Below are 20,943 nucleotides of genomic sequence, written 5' to 3' on the forward strand. Positions count from 1 at the left end.
TTGGTACCTTTTTTGTTTTAATATTTGGTTATTTGAACCGGCATAATTAATGAATGCTTCATTCATACTTGGTTTTAGCTTGTGTTGGTGTTTGGATAAATAAATATGAACGCATTGTATATAGACTACTGGAACTAAGCGATAATTTTTACTTTTGAATTCTTTATTGTCGTTTTGAATCATGGAACTTCTAATAATACCATTGTTTTTGCCGTTTTCATGTTAATGAAGGGACAGCATCAATGTGAGAACATTTACCAGCAAGAATTTCTTTTTAATTTAGCTCATCAAAGCTAACAATTGTCTAACCAAAGTGCTCGTGTAGTAAATTTTGGAAATTATAGGTATAGTATTTTATAAATAATGTCCTTTTATAATTACTATTTGGTCTATAGATGAAGTACTTCTAAAATCCAAGAAATTGTACTAGAATAACACCAGCTGAGCTAAGCTGACCATATATATTTGACAATCATCTTACCAATGACAGTCTTATGCCCTATAATTTATAATTTTCGTTTCAGATACACGTGACAGTATTGGAATTCAGCCACTCAAGGATATCTTTGATACTTTTGGTGGCTGGCCAATCACTTATGGTGCTGACTGGCAGGGGGAATTCGACTGGGTGAATTTTGCAGCTTTTTCCAAGAATCAGTTTAACGTAAACATTTTCTTCAACACTTATGTATCTTTGGACATTAAGAACACCAACAGAAGTCTTATCTATGTAAGTATACATGACAATCTATATAAGTAAAATAACATGTAGGTTATTATTAAAGGAAGCTCAAATTTTTATCCAGGTATAATCAGAGAGTGAAGTAGAAACAGAAAGAGAAGGGGGAAAGACAGAGGGAATAGAAAGCCATAAAATATTATATAAGACAAGTATTTTTAAACAGTGAGGGAAAAGTTCTGTTGAATAATAAATTTCCTTTTTTCATTAACAGTTAAATGTGTTAATGTGTCGAAAATAGCCACGTAAACATTTTCGTAAAGAAAAACATTTAGTAAAGCCTTGACTTTAATAAGCTAGGTATAAAAGGCTAGAGCTGTTTCGGTGTTGTAAGATGGTTTATGGTCTTCCACTCTGTCATAAACTTCTTTCTCTGTCTTTATCCGTATTAGGACAAGCCTGATTGCATGGCCTCATTGTGTCGTCTGCTTTCACAAGATTGTCAAATTAGAACCCTGACTGCAAGCAGTGGTGTAGAGTGACCTTGAAGAATGGTGCCCCTTGAGGAAATTATAGCTTAGTAGAGAACATAGTACTGAACTGGCTTTGTGTAGACTTGAAAAGAAATTATTAGCCCTAGTGGGACTGATTTTCTTAAGTCAATTACAATATCGATGCTTTTGATAATATGGGAATTGTGACATGAAACGTTACGAAGTTGAAAGACACCTGTCATATTAACATTTTTATTGACGAATTTGGATGTTTTGAACTTGGAGTTTCAGTTTCACTGCTTAGGAGTTTCAGTAACTCATCTCCGAGGGCTAGGAAGTCTAGCTTTGGTTGGTAAGGTATCAAAATATAATTCTAGTTACTCTTTTTCTTACCGAAATGTGCAGGGCACGAGTCATAGTTTTGTTCGTCCTTTCGAACAGACTGACTGAGGTAGTTTTAACTCAGACAGATTTTACGTGTAATTACGGGAAAAAATAGACAATATCCTACTAGAAATATGGCATTTTTATTAAGGAACTTTAGGGCTTGTATAACTTTGCCTAGGTTGGTACAAACAGGACCAGAATATATTCTAGCTTAGGCAAATTTGGAACAGGGACGTAAAATAGTAATTGTAATAGAGTATTACATTTTAAAGGTAAAATACATTGGTCACATTTGGTAAAAACATGACTCATAAATTAAAAAGAGTGACACATGATTGTCAAAGGGCTAATGACTTGGCACGAAGACACTGAGTTCAATAGGACCGCCACAATTGATTTTGATCACTTGTCCCAGTTAAATATAGGAACGGGCCTCAATTAATAATATGGAAAATGTCAAAAGAGATTGGCTGAACATCTTGAGCATGCTTGAAACCTTAATAAAGTTGTAGGAAATAAAATAGAAAAGATCGAATTATTTTTGATAGTTCGGAAGTTAATGAACATTTATTTTGTGAGGCAGAGTCAGAGACAGAACTGAAAAGATTCGAAAATAATGTGACCTAAGATGCTAATAGCATGGTAAACGAATTTTTTAAAATATAATAGTTGTGAAATTAGAGATAAATTACTGAATATAATGTATATAATATCTAGGAAGGAGAAACGCCTACTGGTTTTGGGGAAACCTTTATTAAAGCCCTTTATAGGAAAAATGAGTGTGGCGGTTACAGAGGCCTTGCCTTGATTTATGCAGGAGGCGAATTGCTTAGTATGAAGACGCAAAAAAACAACGTTGATAAAGTTTTAAGAGTAAAACAGTCTGGTTGTAGGAAGGGAAGAAAATATGTTGACAATCGAACAGAAAAACATAATTTTCACTTTACTGAAGACAAAATATATTGACCAAATTTTTACTCTTCGATTAGTAGGTTAGAAGCATATTAATCATCAGATACCTGTAGTCTTCATTCTTATAGATCATGAACAGGCGTTTGACTTAGCTGATGGAAAAGCTTTCTTATAGATCATAAACAGATTTTTGATTTAGCTGATTGAAAAGCTTTAGTGAAAGTGCTAAACACTTGCGTGGTATACTAGATATATACATTCAATTGAAAAGTGCTATGTACTAGAATAATGTTGCTACGGTTAAGGTATGATGTGAGGATAGTAGTTGGTTTGGTGTGGGATTAAGAGTTAGGCAGGGTTCTGTCCTATCGCCGTTTATATGGATTGCTTTGATGGACTTTACCCTAATGAACACAGCAAAGGCTATGTTGGAAGATGGTATGAAATAGGAAAATAAACCTTCCGTAGACTTAAATTGTACATGCGATTTGAGTGTGCTAGATAAAAATGCTAGGGAAACGAATGAATTTTGGAGATTATGACTGTTTAGGGTGCAAAAGTAGACCCGAAAATGAGTGTTGAAACAACAAAGTCACTGAAAGGACAAGGAATAAATTAGGGTGAAGAGGTAATTTTAGGTAGCCATAAAATCAGTCAACTGGGTAGCTTCACTTTCCTGAGTAGTTTTATTACTACAAATGGTAGATGCAGTGAGGATGTAAGAAGTAAAATAGCCAAGACATAGAGTGTTTTTTTCACAGTTAAAAGAGCTGGAAGAAAAGGAAGATAAGCCTGCAAAGAAAGATGGAACATTCGAAACCATGGCATTGACTGTGGTTAAGTATCGCTCTCAAACGTGGGCGCTCGGAACGCTGAGGAATATTTGCTCAATGTTTTCCGGAAGAATTGTATAAGGATTGTTTTAGGTACCCTTGAAAGACTGAATAGCAAACAAGAGACAATGCAAAAAATGTGTTTCGATCACACCTTTTAGGACTATAGTGAAAGAAAGATTAAGATAGCTAGGCCACATTTCACGAATAAGAGATGACAGATTACCAAAGAATTATCTTTTTGGGTGTTATTTGGGGCTAAACATAATGCGTTTGGTCATTGAAAAGGTTTTACAGGAAATTAGGAATCCATGATAGGGGGTAAAGAGTGAAGTATTGAGCAGATTGGAGAGGAGGAAGAGTTTTTATAGCTGGTATCAAGCGGCTTAGTGCTTCAGTAACTTCTTATTAGTAGCAGTAATAGTACCATTATTATCTTGCCTAGTCAAACTCACTAATTTTTATCATTTTTTCTATGTTAGATTGATCAACCATCTTTAACACTTTCGCGTTCCCGTCTCCTAAATATTACCGCTGATCCCGAGAAAATAGAATTATATCAAGGATACCTCAACTATGTTGATCTGGTTGTTCATACTTTTAACCCGAATGTTGACTCACTGCCTCAAGACAGCCATGATTTAGAGGGAACTGTACATTTCGAATCTGAAATGGCTGAGGTGAGTTTTTCTAGTATACACCTTGGCTGAACTAACAACAAATGGAGAATTGCCTGCTTTTTCAGAAACAACTTTAAAAAACATTTAATTTTCAGAAGAAAGTAAACAGCAACATTAAAAATTAAAAAGAACAAAAGTTACTCTGTATATAAGCGGTGCCCCACTTGTATACAGAATAATATTTGTTCGACAAGGTATTTTACTTTTGTTTGAAAAAAAAATTATTTTGATCTTTTTATATAAACTCTGAGTCTGTAAAAGGTTTTTAACAGGCTGTCACCCCAAGTGTTTCTAGTCAAATTTGTATTTTCAGCAACAATTCTTTGGAATTGAATACATGCCTTCCTTACTTAATGTATAAGTTGATTACAGCCTCTGTTTATCACTTACCCTTAATTTACCTAGTTACATATTTAAACATCGGGGGAAATTCGTCTGAAATGGTTTAGTGTTGTAGAGACCATTTAAAAGAAATTAATTAAAAAAAAACTTTTTCCATAAAATAAGTTTTAAAAAAAGAGGTTTTTAACAAACCATAAATGAGCAGAAATAAAGTCAAATAATTAGATCAGGGCACGTCGTATAGAGGGGATTGTCATAGAAACTTTAAAAAGGGTTAATTTGATTTGACATTGAAAGTGCTAGTGCCCTTTTCAATGTTCAAAAGTGATTTGAGGGCAACCATCCCCCCTACCGCCCTCCATTTCTGCAAACACATCCAATCAAAATTCTTAGATAGAAATTTTGTTTAGCGTAGTTGAAAGGTCCGGATATGAGTCTTTGAGGATGACAACCGCCCATAGCCCCCTGGGCAAGGGTTGTAAGTTATGTCCTGGGGGCATGTAAGGTTTTTATAGAAAGGGTGGTTGTATAAACTTCGATTGGGGCTCATTGGACTGGCAATCAGAAGTTACATTGGCTTTTTTAAGAGTCAAAGTGATCGGAGGGCAGCTATCCAATCCTTATTGTTTTAGACCAGGGCACTTCGTGTAGCAGGAACTATCCCTCCGCCGCTTTTACGATTTATTTCCCCAAAATGTATCTGATAACAATTTTAAGATAGCCATTTGCTCAAAAACAACCCAAAAATCACATAACAAATCCTTTGTGGTTGACAAAGCCCCAGAGTCTGGGCGCAAGAGAAGTCATGCCCGGGGGCATATAAGCTTTTTATGGAGGGGGTGGATGTATTAAGTTTAGAGAATGCTCATTTGATTAGAAATTGAAAGTTCTAGTTCGCTTGTAAGAGTCAAAATTATTGAGGGAAACAACCCCCCCCCTCCTCCCTGACTTCCTTTTTTGCACTAACGCATCTGATCAAAATTATGAGATAACCATTTCGTTCACAATAGTTTAAAGAGTATATAACAGTGCCTCCAGGGTGGACACAACCCTCCAGAGTGGAATGGATGGTCGTATTAATTTTTGGTCGAATGGGGCTCATCTGATTGGAAGTCCGGAAGATCTAGTGCCCTTTTTAAAAATCAAAAGTAAATGGGGGGGGGGCAACCAGCCCCCACCCCAGAAGCCTATCATCCCCGAAACACATCCGACCAAATATTAAGAGAATTAATTTGAAAAGTATTGTTGAAAGAATCAGTAATTATGTTTTTGGTGATATCAGCCTCCCCATTGTCCTCAGGTTAAGGGCCGTTAGGCAATTCGTTCACTGTTTACATATAGTATGTGTTATTGAGAAAGGTTTGTATGTTTCAACTCTATTTTCTTAAAATACAGAAGGAATTCAGGTGAGCCTTTCAGAGAATGGTGAGGGGGTGTTGAACTAAATCAAAAACATGTTATGTGTATACGGATTATCAAAAGGGCATAACTCATAAATGACTTGGTGTATTAATTTGGAACTTTCAGTAAATAACAAGGGAGGTGATAAAAAATGGAGGATTTGCATGCTGCCACTACTACTATAACTACCGCTCCTACTTCTGCTATAACTACTACTACTACTAATATACTTCATTTACAATACTGAGGGAAAACTTGAACTAAAACAAAAGGTGCTATGTGTACACATATTTTCAAAAGAGTGTATCTCAAAAACTGACTTGGTTATCAATTTGGAACTTTCAGAGAACGGTAAAAGGGGAAAATCATCTGACCAAAAGGCAATATGTGCACGCTACTGCTATTACTTCTATCACTGTTATATTTATTGCTACTACTACTACTTCAACTACTTCTTCTATTGCAACTACTGGTAAAGGCAATACATTTATACTGCTTTTGCTACTAGTACTACCGATACTACTATTTGTACTACTACTAGTAATAAAAAAAACTACTGCTATTACTACTATTACAACTATACCTAACCGTATGAAAGTCAAATTTTCAAGGACTTATTTTGTTTTGTTTTTGTTTTTTGTTGTTGTTTTTTTTTTTTGGGGGGGGGGGGAATAATCACGACACGCCGTCTGTATGTAGGTCATCAAAAGGATGAACCAGCAATATCTTTGGAATAGTTTAGTGTGTGAAGTTGAAACTAACAGGGCTTTTTTGGGAAGGTTGAACTGACCAAAAGAAAATATTTGCATCCGTTTGCTTCTGCTCACACTACTACTACTTATACTGTTGTTACTACTCTACTGCTACTACGACTAAACTAATGCTAATACTATTAATTCTACTGCTACTACTACTGCTGCTGCTACTAAAACTAAGCGTTTTAAGATGAAAAATTTGGGAAATATTTAAACTGTGTACGGATCTGAATCAAAACACACTATGAAACACAGGTTGTTAAGAGGACTTACCAGGAATGCCTCATGAAAGGTTAATGGTATTCAATCTAAACTTTCAGCGTGTGTTGAAGGGGCGTTGAAGAAACCAAAGGTGCTATGCGCATGCTGCTACTAATGGTACTGCAACAATTGCTAATACCCAAGGTAAGAGTATTAAGGTGAAGCTTTCAAAGAGTAGTTAGGCGGATTTTGAACTAAATAAAAAGGTTCTAGTACCCTTTCAAAGAGTCAAAAGAGATTAGAGGGCAGACAGCCTTCCCAAGCCTATTCATTTTCCAAACGCATGAATTCTTACAATTTTTTGGGAATGATATTAATTTTTATTTTTCAGGTCAACTTGAGGAGGTATAAAATTAAATTAAACAATACCATTAACAAATTAAACAATTTAAATAGCCAGCCAGACAATAGATTCTCATAGAAAAAGCATAAAGATATAAAATATTTTTTTTCACGAAAAAGACTATGCCAATAAAAATCGAACAGAAATTAATTTTAAAAACTTTTCCACAAAACTTGTTTTTCAAAGAAAAGTAAAGAGTCCCATTAAATCAAAAATGAGTAGAAATAAAGTCAAATAATCTTCCAAGCGTAAAACTACCAAAAAGCCCCAAAAATAAATAAATGAAACCCAAACGAACAAAAATTACAATAAATAATCGAGTCAAACTCAAAACGAGGAAAAATTTAAATGGCTAGTACTGACAGCCTCCATGCCTTCTTAAGACCAGAACATAAGTTGTACTTTACTGAAAAAAAAATCACCGTGGATTTTTAGTTTAATATACATATACTGATATTTGTTCCTTAAAGTTTCAAGAATTTTTGATTTATTAAAGTAAAAAAAGTGAAAACATTTAAAATATATTTTGTTTTCAGTAAAGTCAAAATTATGTTCTGGTCTTGAGAAGGCGTAAGGATTGTCAGCACTACTCATGTTAGTTTTTGTTGGTTTTGAATAACTTTCAGCAACTACTATCATTATATCTCAAATATTCAGTTTCATTCTGTTAGTTGTTGCCAAGACTGTTTAAAGACATATATAGCTTTATTGTGGAATTTATTTGGAATAAAAAATTATTTTGAGAAGGGAAACTTTGAAAAACTTGAAACTTTGGCAATCAAAAACGAACAGAAACTAATTAAAAAAAAAAAATTTCCGAAAATGATGTTTTTTCAAAAAAAGGAAAGGCCATACAAAACTTTAGATCCTAAGAAATAGAAACCTACAATAACTCAAACTCAAAACGACCAGAAATTACTACTAAAGGACAAATGAAGCCCAAAATGAACATAAATTAAATAAGAAATCATAGCAAAGAAACATACAACAGGTTCTAATATAAATGAATAAATGAATCTTAAAACGAGTAAAGCTTAAACTTAATATACAATTCAAGCTTAAAACGAACAAAAATTGAATAAACAATCATAGCAAACAAACATGCAATAGGTACTAATATAAATAAATCAATAAATCTTAAATCAAGTGAAACTGAAATTTAATATGCAAATCAAGTTTGAAACGAATAAAAATTACTACAAACCAGAGTTCTTCAAAAAAGTAGTGAGAACTGGTTCTTTATCTGGTTCTCACTACAATTTTTGAAGATATATCTTCAAAAAATTATTTTTGAATTATTTTGTTCAGTATGGTACTCAGATTAGCCTTTCAGAGAATATTGAGAGGATATTGAGAATATTTCATCTTTATACAGTAAGCTGTTCTAAAAAATTCCTGATACGTCCTTTTGACAATCTGTGTGCAAATATTGTATTTTATTTAGATCAGATTTTACCTCAGCCACTGAGAGTTTTCTTTGATGTTCATTTCAATATCCTCAGCCTTGGTAGCACTCGCTCCTGAAGCAGTAGTGTCAGCGGTTGTAGTAATAGTATTAGTACTAGTAGTAGTAGTAGTAGTAGTAGTGGTAGTAGTAGCGCTAGTGATAGTTGTAGTAGCAGCAGTAATAGCGTGCAAATATCGTCTTTTCGGTAAATTGATTATCTTATATCCTGAAAGTTCCAAATTATTATATTCAGTCATTCCTGAGTTGCGCCCTTTTGAAAACCCGTATGCCACATAGCGTGTTTTGATTTAGTTTACACTCCACTCAATATTCTCTGAAAGGCTAATCTGAGTACCTTTCGTCTTTTTGGAAAGTAAAGGTCAAACGCGCCCACCCTTCTCAATAAAATATACTATATGGAACAATGGACTGATTACCTTACTTACAGCCCTTACCCTGATGGCTGCTGGGGGAAGGGGTGGGGGGTTGACATCCCCAAAAATATAATTGCTGAACCTTCCAGCTCTGCATAATAAAATAGTTATACCCGGGGTATAACTTACCACCTTCGTCCCTGGGTTCTGGAGGGCTTTGCCAACCCTGAAGTCATTGTTAAATGATCTTTGGACTATTTTGGACGAAATGGTTTCTAAAAATTTCGATCATATGTATTTGTTGAAAAGAGGGCATGGGGGGCTAGTTGCCTCCCGATCACTTAGGCAGTGCTATTGCGCTACCTGTACTAAAAATAAAGAGATGTTCGAACAAACTGATGGTACAGCAGGGCAAAAATTTAGCTATGGTAATTAAAAAACTGATTTAGGACAATTTTAGAGAAAACTTGGGTTTACACATTATCCCCTCAAATAAAGTGAATTGTTTCGATTCATTCAATTCTCTTTTCTATCATCCTAAAAGGCTTTTAAGACTTTTAGACTTTTAATGTCATCAAAAGTAGACTAGAACACATTCACTCTTCTATATCGGAAAACTGAACTGTACACTCGGAAATAATTTCTTTAGTTGTCATCGTGCATCGATTTCCTTGGATTTCTAGAGATAACTTTTTTGTAGACAGGATAACCTTCTATAGATAGAATCCTTTATTCCAACCCGGATGAACAGATCTTGATCTTCTAAGAACTGGAACTTGAATTTGTCATCCAGATATAATGTGTCTTCTTGGGTTTTAGTCTTTTGATTCTGTGAATCATATTTTGTCGAAGTAAAATGCCCTACCTTAGAAGCTTAACTTTTTAGAAATCAGACCACTTTGAATACTGATAGAACTTCATTTTATCTCTTGTCAATCAAAAAAAGTTCCCGTGTTTCTTATTATGTTTAAGAGGTAATTACTTGGCGAAAAAAAAAAAAAAAAAAAAAAAAAACTGTCGTGAATTTTTTGAAAAAAATACCGGAAATTCACTCGAAACAGAATTCATTTCGAAACAGAAGTCCTGATTTTTTTATTTTTCCCTAAAAATTAATAAAATAAAGGTTTACCCAATGAACTGATTCACAGATATTTATTAGCCATGGTGACTTACGCAGTCTTAATACATATGAAAACAAAAATAATGCAGATACAGAGTTTGGTTATTACTTCTAATACACAGAATTTACTTCAGGATATCTTTAATTACACGTTGACATTAACAAAAAATAACTCACAATAATCATAACACGTCTGCACACGTGATACGGGAGCATAAACCCTTATTACCCCGAAAATATAGTTGCTTTTTTTCGTAACTGTGACCTGTGGGTTACGGTTGTTGCAACACTCCACGGGATCTTGACACCAAAGGTCTAGTTTTGATCAAGGTCAGTCTCCTTCTTGGAATGTCTCACTTTTTCAAAAGAAGGTAAAGTTTCTCAGGCTTGTGACCTTTGGTGGGTAACTTTAAACTTGATGAATTATAAATATCTAGAACCACCTTAAAGAGTGCAACTCCTTTCGATGTATGTATTGTTATTAAAATTTCTTGTTTTTAAAAGTTTCAGCTATTATTAGCACAAGTTCGTTATTAGCACAACCCTGAACATGATTTCGTTGCCACGAATTTCTTATTTACATATCATAGGCATCGCAATCGCGCTGCCTAAGTAAATAACGATTTTGGCACAATGTATTATTTTTTCCCTTTAGACCAGGGCACATCATATCGAAGGAGTTGTCGTAAAAACTTCGAAAAGGGCTCATTCGATTAGAAATTGAAGTGGCTTGTGCCCTTTTGAACAGTCGGAAGTGATTGGAAGACAACTAACACCCCTTCTACGCCCATCATTCCCCCAAACACATCCAATCAAACTTTTGAGATAGCCATTTTGTTCAGCGTAGTTGATTTCCAGATAGAAATTATCTTTTTGAGGAGGACACTCCCCCACAGCTCTAGGGGCAAGGGTTGTAAATTATGCCTTGAGGGCATATAAGGTTTTTTTTTATAGAAAGTGTTGTCGCAGAAACTTCAAAAAGGGTTTATTTAATTGGAAATTAAAATATTTAGTGACCTTTTTTATTGTCGAAAGTGATTGGAAGGTAATTAACGCCCATTCCACGCCTAAAATTTATCCCAACACATCCAGTTAAAATTTTGAGATAGCTATTTTGTTCAAAGTAGTTGAAAGGTCCGGAAATTATATCTTTGAGGATGACACTCCCCACAGCCCTCAGGGTAAGGGATGTAAGTTTTGCCCTGGGGGCATATAAGGTTTTTATTGGCAATTTTGTCGTAGAAACTTGAAAAACCGCTCATTGATTGGAAATTCAAAGGGCTAGTGCCCTTTTTAATAGTCGTAATTTACTTGAGGGCAACTAGCCCACCCTCCCACGCCCAACTTTTCCCCAAACACATCCAATCAAATTTTTTGATATCTATGTTCAACATAGTTAAAAGTCTTAGAAACTAGATCCTTGAGGATGATAACCCCCGTCAGAGCCCTCTGGGCAAGGGTTGTAAGTTATGCCCTGGGGGCATATAAGGTTTTTCTAGATAGTGATGTTGTAGAAACTTCAAAAAGGGATCGTTCGATTGGAAATTAGAAGTGCTTGTGTGTTTTTTAATAGTCGAAAGTGATTCGAGGATAACTAACACCCCTCTCACACCCACCATTTCCCCAAACACATCCAATCACAATTTTGAGATAGGCATTTTGTTCGACATAGTTTAAAAGTCCGGAAGTTATGTTTTTTAGGATGAAATTCCCCCCCACAGCCTTCGGGGCAAGGGTTGTAAGTTTTTCCCTGGGGGTATACAATTTTTTTTTTACAAAGCGTTGTCGTAGAAAATTCAAAAAGGAATCATTCGATTGGAAATTGAAACGGCTAGTGCTAGTTTTAATAGTCTCACGCCCACTATTTCCCCAAACACATCCAATCAAATTTTTGAGATAAAATTATGTGTTTGAGGATGACAACCCCCTCACAGTCCTCAGGGCAGGGGTTGTAAGTTATGCCCTGTGGCACATAAGGTTTTTATAGAAAGTGTTGCCAAAGAAACTTCAAAAAGGGCTCATTCGATTGGAAACTGAAAGGGCTACTGCCCTTTTTAATAGTCGAAAGTAATTGGAGGGCAACTAACCCACGTCTCACGCTCACCATTTCCCCAAACACATCCAATCAAAATTTTTAGAAAGCCATTTTGTTAAATGTCGTTGAAAGTTCTCCGGAAATTGGGTCTTTAAGTATGACCCCCCCCCTGCCCTCAGGGTAAGGCCTGTAAGCTATTCCCTGGGGGCATATAAGGTTTTTCTTGAAAGCGCTGTCATAGAAAATTCAAAAGGGCTCATTCGACTGGAAATTGAAAGAGCTAGTGCCTTTTTTAATATTTAAAAGTGATTGGAGAGCAACTAACGCCCCTCTCACGCCCACCATTTCCCCAAAGACATCCAATTGAAATTTTGAGATAGCCGTTTCGTTTAAAGTAGTTGAAAGTTCTGGAAATTAAATCTTTGAGGATGACAACCCCCTCACAGCCCTCAGGGCAAGGGTTGTAATTTATGCCCTGAGGGCATATAAGGTATGTATAGAAAGTGCTGTCGTAGAAACTCAAAAAGGGATCAATTCGATTGGAAATTGAAAGGGCTAGTGCCCTTTCTAGTAGTCAAAAGTGATTGGAACTTGACATTTTTATAGTAAAAATCGATGTAAGTACAATGTATTATTATTATTATTTTTTTTTACCAGGGCACTTCGTATCGAAGGAGATGTTGTAGGAACTTGAAAAAAAGGCTCATTCAATTGAAAATGGAATGATCTAATGCCTTTTTTATTGTCGAAAGTGATTGGAGGGCAAATATTCCCCCTCCCACGCCCACCTTCCCATTTCCCCATTATGTTTAAAAACTGAATATTGCCTTAAGATTAAATCAAAATGCACTGTGTTAATGGTAATTCCCAATAAGGCATCTCAGCAGAATCCCAAGAACGATTGAAGGGCTACTTCTGATTTTTAAGTTTTCGAGGCTACTTCTGCTCTTAAAATTCAACCAAATCAAAATAGCGTAAGTGTATCTAAGCTATCAAAGAAAGTAAACAGATTTGTTTTTTTTTGCGAATGGTATCAAATTTTCTATTTCAGGTCAACTAGAGGAGGTATGAAACTGAATTAAACACTACTATTTGTGTACATATTTTTAAAAGAATATATGTTGTTAAAAATTGCTGAAAACTTTTCTCCAGCATACAAATAGCAGGTCCAAACCATATAGTCTTAAAAAACGAAAAGATTTAAAGTATTATTTTCTTTTTCCCTGAAAAGACTAGGTCAATATAAAACGAGCAGAAATTAATTAAAAAAGTTTTTCCACAAAATAAGTTTTTCAAAGAAAAGTAAAGAACTCCATTAAACCAAACCTGAGCAAAAACAAAATAAAAAAATCTACCAATCTTGACACTACCACAAATCAGCATCGATAAATAAGTGAAATCCAAAACGAAAAGAAATTACAATAAATAACCCAGTCAAACTCAAAACGAGCAGAAATCAACATGAGTAGGGCTCAAAACCTCTGCGCCTTCCCAAGGCCAGAACATAATTTGCACTTCACTGGCACAAATACAAATGAACGTGTATTGCCAGTTTAATATACATATACTGATATTTCTACACCATAAAATAGATATACTATGTAGACTGATATCAAAATGTTGATATTACTTGGTTTATTAAAGTTATAAAAGTAAAAAATTTACATTTTTTCTGTGAAGTGCAAATTATGTTCTGGCCTTGGGGAGGCATAGGGGGTTTTGAGCCCTACTCATACTAATTTCTGCTCATTTTGACTTTGACTCGGTTATTTATTGTAATTTCTGTTAGCTTTTTGTTTCATTTATTTATCGATGCTGATTTGTGGTAGTTTCACGCTTGGTAAATTATTTTATTTTATTTTTGCTCATTTTTGGTTTCATTGAGTTCTTTACTTTTCTTTGAAAAATGTATTTTGTGGAATTTTTTTTTAAATTAATCATTCATATATCACGAATTATTTCATTCATATATATTTGAGACTTGCCTTTCGAGTTTTTATTTCTTTTCTTTTTAATTTATTACTTTAAAGGTTTTGTTCCCATCAATTTGTCTTGGGTTCTATTGAAAGTTTGGGTTTGTCAGCTTTTAATATTTGTCAGCCATCATTCTTTAAGACACTTAAATTAGAATAACGTGAATTTTCTTGAATTTGGCATAATAGTCATTTATGACGACTAATTACACATAGAAATTACTACCTTAGATTGCAATTATGCAAGATGCATGCTTATAAAATTCAATTTTTGGACTGAGCAATGAAGATTCGATCATTAATGCACAAAAGTAATTTTACTGGAAATTCTATTAAAGAACATAAGATTCGCTAATTTTAGAATTTTCCATAAATACCTCCACAAAACGATTATAAACTCTTTTTTATTTTGAAAACAGCAAAATAAAGAAATATTCGGACAGCACCAATGGTCTTGCAGATTGAGTTTCATCTGTATTTATTCAGAACTCTTTTTCATCAGAATGACAGTTATATCTCTTATCTATAACGGCAGCCAGTTTCACCTGACTTAAACTATAAAAATGCCCATTATGTGTTTGAAATGTAGTACGTGTTATTACTGTCTGAAGTATGGTATGTTTTATTTGTTGGATATATAGTCCTCAAATGAAACTTTTTAATGAGTCATTATCGACATTTTATGTTCTAGTTTTTATGTTAGACATACGGTCAAAATTGATCTAGTGTGCATTCATTAGAAGCATGTTACGTTTTTCTTGGAATTTATTGTAGTTAAATAAAACCATGCTTTCATTTTAGACTTGTTGCCAAGGAAGTTATAAATAAGAAGAATTAAAGATAATTCCATTTTTTAACAGAATCAGATTAAACTTTCATTTTGTGTTAGATTAGGATTAGTATTCCACACCTTTGGCTGTTCAAGACCAAAACGCTTTCCCTACAAAAGCAAGTTATGAGCCAGAAACACGGTATTGGACCATGTATGATTATTTTATAACTAATGTCCAAACGATATAATCATCACACATAACTTGACGCTAGAAAACATGCCCGTCTGTGGATTCCGGGCATCGATTCTCTAAATGGTCTTGCTCCAAAGGCCTTCGATCTTTCACCTTGTCCCCAGCCAGAAAAGGTTCGGCTGAATTAATTCTGCCTCTTCTTTGTTAGGTTTGCCTAGACTAGATTGCCTTACCAGGGAGTCGCCATAAATCTTGCTTTGAGCCGGTCCGATTCAATCTTTAATTATAATTAATCCCTTCTTAATCCAAGTAAATAATATGCCTTATCCTTTTTTATGGTTCTAAAAGGGTAGATAATAATTTCCAATTCAATTAAGGTGGTAAATCCTTCGAGGTTGCTAGCATTGCTATTACAACGAGTTGCGCTTAATTATAGTTCATTACCAACCACTGTCTGAAACTTTTAACTTCGGTGTAATTCAGTAACATATTGATCTCGTCTTCTCCTACCTTTCTAATTCAGTGACTGATAAATGAATATGTGGTTTATTAATGACAGCTTCCTTTAAAACAAATTATAAATTTGAGGTAAGTATTTTTGAAGACCACGCTGCCTTTCCGTGACGTACAAATAAGAGTTCAGATAGGGATAAATCCTTTTTAATAAAAGGAAAACAATGACAATGACAGTGAAAACAATTACAAAATATATTATTTCGATCACTTACACAGTGATTGTCATCAGCAGATAATTTGATGAGAAACAACAGATATTTGGTGATGACGATCACTGTATGTAATAGAAATATCCAGATATTTTGTCATTGTTTTCACCTCAGATGGTGTTCACCTCAAATTCATTGTTGCCTCAAATGAATTTGACTTGCAGCTACGGGAAAAAAAGACAGGAGCTAAGTTAGAAATAAAACATTTCTATTAGGGAATTTTAGCGCCCTGGTTGGTAGAATAAGGGATAGATGGTTTCCTAGCCTAGTTAAATTCGGTGTCGGAAAGGAGAATAGTAACGGTTATAGATTGCTGTAATTTTATAGGTACGTATAACAATCTAGTTGCAACCTTAACAGTATTTAGTCTTAAAATGGTCATATGTTAAAGTGCTATTCCCATGATGATAAGACGGCCGACCTTGATGAATATACCTTCGTAAACTGAAGCCTGGCAAGATCGGTACAAGATAGTAGAGCATATAAGACTGCTATTATTGATGTTTTGAAGTCATTGTTGCAGCGGCAGCTTTAACCTAGTGAAGCGCGATAAAAACTAAAGACCACCATCTAACAGTGTCTATGATTAGTTTAAAACTGGAGTTTGAATACATTAGCTACCTTGCGGAAATTTAGGACGTTTGTTGAGTCCAGAATGAGAATTTGGGAGAAACTTTCCTGGAACAGTTGAACTGAAACTTGACAATATAGAAGATAGATGGAATAATTTCAAGAAAATGGCTTATGAAGTAGCAGACGGTGTCTTTGCGAGGAAATATTGAAACTGCAGCTAAAAATATTACTGACAATGCTTTAAGTTTAATAAAAGAGAGGAGGAGTTTGAGCCAAAAGTAAATGAGTGATAGATCACGTGAGAATAAGAGGAGCGTAAGGAAAGTGGAGGCAGCATCAAAATATGATTAAAGTAGCTGTGAATTGGAGGTCAATGATTCAGTTGATGTGGATCTGGAAGATGAAGCAAGACAGCATAATAGTAAAATATCTGGAAAAAAACAATAATAAGTTCCCCAGGTACTGATATTTAGTAAATAAGTTTCTTAAATATAGTGGCTGTGAAGTTACAGATAAATGATTGAAGCGTATGAATGGGGTTTTTGAAAATGGGAAATACCTAGCCATTTTAGGAAAAAATTTAGTTTAACCCTCTATCAGAAAGTTGATAAGAGGGAGTGCGGTAATTACAGACATTAGCTTTTTTTCTGTAGGAAGCGAATTATTTAGTGTGATGATAGTTTTTAGATTTAGAGATACTGTACACAATGTTTTAAGAGAAGAACAGTGTGATCTCAGGAAGGAGAAAGGATCCGTCGACCATATTTTGCTCTTAGATTAGTTGAGAAATGCCTTAGTCATCAGAACCCTTTAGTCCTCAGTTTTATAATAAATTAACAAACGGTTGGTTCAGCTGCCAAAAGAGCTTTTGCGAAGCTCTTGTATGGTATGCTAAATACAATATTGATAAATAAAATATTGTGGTTTGTGCTACATACGAGAATAGCATTACTACTTTTAAGGTAGAAAATGAGGCTCGTTGGTAGTTTTGTATTGAATCGGGAGTTGAGCAAGTTTACCTTCTATCTCTATTTGTATGGATCGTTGTGATAGACTTTGTCCTAAGAAACACGGAAAAGGCTATAGGTGAGCATGGATTCCAGTGGCAAAGTAAAATTCTCATAGAGTTAGATTGTGCTGATGATTTCAGTGTCTTAGATGACAATGTTAGTAATATGAATTGAGAATTCAGGATGCAAGAATAAGTTTAAAAATTAATTTTAAGAAAACTAAGTCAAATAAACTGGAAATAAATGAAGGGGAAAAGGTGATGTTGGATAACGAGAAGATTCATTAAGTGGATAGCTTCACTTACCTGGGTAGGTCTCTTAGTAAGGATGGTGAAGGTAGTGAAGATATTAAAAGTAGAATTGACAAAGCCTAGGTTGTTCTTCACAGTCGAAAAGTTTGAAAGAATAGTAAGAAATATCTATGAAGAAAGATTAGAATGTTGGAAGCAATGGTATTGACTTTGGTTGAATATGGTTCTGAAATATGAGCGATTCGAAAGACTGAGGACGATTTGATACATGTTATCCAGGGGAATTGTCTACAATTTTTTTTTCAGCGGTCAAGAGACTACTTACCTCTATTGGCCTCACCCCTTGATGCTAAGCCATCATTGTTGGATTTATCTGTGTCTTCATTTGACGTTGTCTGCGAAAAATTGGACAAACTCCGTCAAACTCGGTAGCCAATTAACGTCACCTAAATATTGTTATTTTGACGTAGCTTACACAATACCACTAGATAAAAACAAAAGCCGGCTTTACTAAAATTAATTTCTAGGCCTATTTTAAACGACATTGTCTTTTATTATTCAATTTCTTAGAAATTCAATAGGACAATGAAACCTGTTGTAAAAAAATTTATTTAGATGTGTTTAGATTAATTTCTTAGAGTTACGAGTATAGTAGGAGCTGCCATTGTATTTGCTGCTTTCATAGAGCATGCCACTGTTGCATGATCGAAATTCATACTTCGACTTTAAGATCGTTTTGGCACGAAATTACACACTCGACTCCTATTCTTTTCTAGAATTTTTACACTACTCAGTCTAAATTGGGGTATGCATATATATGGACAAATGAGAGTTAACTTTGAATTAAGAACCATGTCTTTGATCAGGCTGGCAGTAGCAAGATGCGCTTCTGCAAAACATCCTTCTATACATTAGTTGTCTATACATGTTCTAGCTTTGCTGGCACAACATGGTTATATTTATTTATCCAGAAGATTCTCAATATCGATCACCTAACTTAGCTTAGCTAATGTAAATACTTGAATTATTTTATTTCAGTTTTTAGTTGACGCTGCCGATCGTCGTGACAATGAAGCCATGTACAACCCTTATACTGTTGCTGAACTTCAAGTATTTACGGACTCTATTCCTGGTGGGGCTCAGGCAAGTCCTTTTGCTACCATATTATTAGTGTGATAAGGAATTACGTTGAATATGTACTTAAAACCTTAAATCAGCTACTTGATAAATATTGACATTTAAATGGATTTCTTAGTATTTCTTTTTTACTATCCTTTGTTCATTACATTGCTGTAAAAACTTTTACAGCTAGAAAAACTAAAAATTTTTAAAAGTTTTGATATTTCAAGTTGAAAGCTATTTTAAACTCCTATTAAATAGTGGATTAGAAGTAACCTATTTCATAAATTTGCCTACTACGACGAGTTGCTTTTTCTTAAGGATGGAAAGTATTATAGATTGGAAATATATAGTAAAATAGATGGAAAGTAGGAAAGTCAATTAGCTAATGAATGAATTCGAATTAAAACTAAAACAAAAGACTGGAATATTACCTTTATTGATACTTTTGTAGGTTGGCCAGACAAAATCATTTTGGTTAGGAACTTTGTTTTGGTTTGTGTTATTTTGGGGTAATGAAATAGTAATAAAGTTGTATAATAACTCCCTCTTTAATTTAGTACTTCTACAAAAATCTATCTACGAATTAGTGCTTCTAAGAAAATGTTGGTTATCGATTCGATGACTGCATAGAAATTAAGTCTGGCTCCAAACATGATGTTTATGCGCTGAATTGTTCGTACTCCACCCTCTAGCTTGACGGTGAAAATAGAGAAACACTTTGTTTTCTTTGAAGCACCTGTAAATATACACCATGGTATAGCAAATAAACATGAATAAACAGCTATACATACCCAGATAAAGAGTTGAGAAGGAGATTGTCTCCCTTTGATAATTTTAAAAATGTTAGGCTAAGCACTCTTCCTGAATTTGGGATCCCGTCCCCCCACAGAACCCTGGAACATCTTCCTTAGGATCCAGACAGGGGATGGAAAGAAGCATTTTGTAAATGCTTTACAAAACTGAAAAACTTTTACAAGTAAATACTATCTTTATAAGTGTGTAATAATTGTGTATTTCTGTATGTATTTATTTTTTCTTGAAAATGGCTCTATATTTTTTCGGAAAAAATGGTATCCTGAGATATTTTCGCTTTTAAAACGATCTAGATATGTCAGAAGTTTGAGAAAATTCAGTAAGAGCCTTAATTTTGGAAAAAAAATATTCATATCAGTGAATTCATTTTTGTACATATCATTGCAGTATTGCAATGACTTTGTCACACTTATGTGGAAAAAACTGGCTATTACAAAAATATTTTTGTATATTTTAACAAGGGATTATAACAATTCAAAAATATTAAAAAAGAAAACCAAAAGGTTCAATCGGTTCAATAATCAAATACCTTTGAAAAGACCGCTGTATGAAAAGACATTAAATTGCTTTAAGAGCAAAAAACTGGTACTTGCAAAAATATTTTTATAAATTTTGAAAAACAATTCAAAAACTTTGAAAAATAAAACCAAAAGTTTCACACCAGCTGTATCGGACTTGATTCAATAATCAAATATGTTTGAAAAGACGTACAGTATGAAAAGATATTAAATTGCTTAAAGAGCAAAAAGCTGTTAATTGCAAAAATAATTGTATACATTTTAACAAGGGATTACAACAATTCAAAAATCTTAAGAAAGAAAACTAAAAGTTTGAAGCTTAGTAGACCAGCGGGGTTAGAAATCGGTTTTGCTTCAGTAATCAAATATATTTGAAAAGACTTCAATATGAAAAACTTATCTACCAATGTTATAATTCACAAGTGTTATAAATGATAATTGGTTGGAAGAAAAGAAATTTTTGCCCCACCACCTGAACAATTAACAATCCACAACCTGAACCATCATGTAAGACTAGACCTATAAGGGCAGCTAAAAGGGTGGCTGGCATAACCCCCCGCCCCCCGGAAAATACCCTCTCCCTGCCGAAAATACCCCTAGAAAATACCCCCCAAGGAAAATACCCCCCTCCGCCAGGAAAATACCCTCCCCCAGATAATATCCCCGTGGAAAATACCTCCCCTTGAAAATAAGGCTTTCCAATTTTGAGAATTTTATTTGAGTTTTTTTATTAATTATTTTTTTAATTTCCGTAGTGGGAAGGAATTTTGGTACTTGTGCATTATGCGCCACTCACTCACGTTTACGCTGTGTACGCTGTGTTCGAGAATACACCGGTTTTTTCTTTAGTTTCTTCGTTACCTTAGAAATAAATTTGGGCTATAGATTTGCACATTAGGGGGGGGGGGGTAAAGTATAGTGGGTCTGCAT

The 20,943-nt window shown here is 34.4% G+C and overlaps 1 protein-coding gene across 1 annotated transcript in view; it reads left to right on the plus strand.

Annotated features, from left to right (window-relative positions):
• The window catches only part of LOC148951192 (membrane metallo-endopeptidase-like 1), a 130,355-nt gene that overhangs the window by 34,562 nt on the left and 74,850 nt on the right, over positions 1 to 20,943 (plus strand). Inside the window, exons 5-7 of the mRNA XM_089091022.1 lie at positions 525 to 730; positions 3,788 to 3,985; positions 18,599 to 18,703. Coding sequence (XP_088947148.1) covers positions 525 to 730; positions 3,788 to 3,985; positions 18,599 to 18,703 — 509 coding nt within the window. The remainder of the gene's footprint in view (positions 1 to 524; positions 731 to 3,787; positions 3,986 to 18,598; positions 18,704 to 20,943) is intronic.

This window comes from Artemia sp. Qi Xiang Cuo, chromosome 6, assembly GCF_049724085.1.
Source record: "Artemia sp. Qi Xiang Cuo chromosome 6, ASM4972408v1, whole genome shotgun sequence".
Taxonomy (NCBI): domain Eukaryota; kingdom Metazoa; phylum Arthropoda; class Branchiopoda; order Anostraca; family Artemiidae; genus Artemia; species Artemia sp. Qi Xiang Cuo.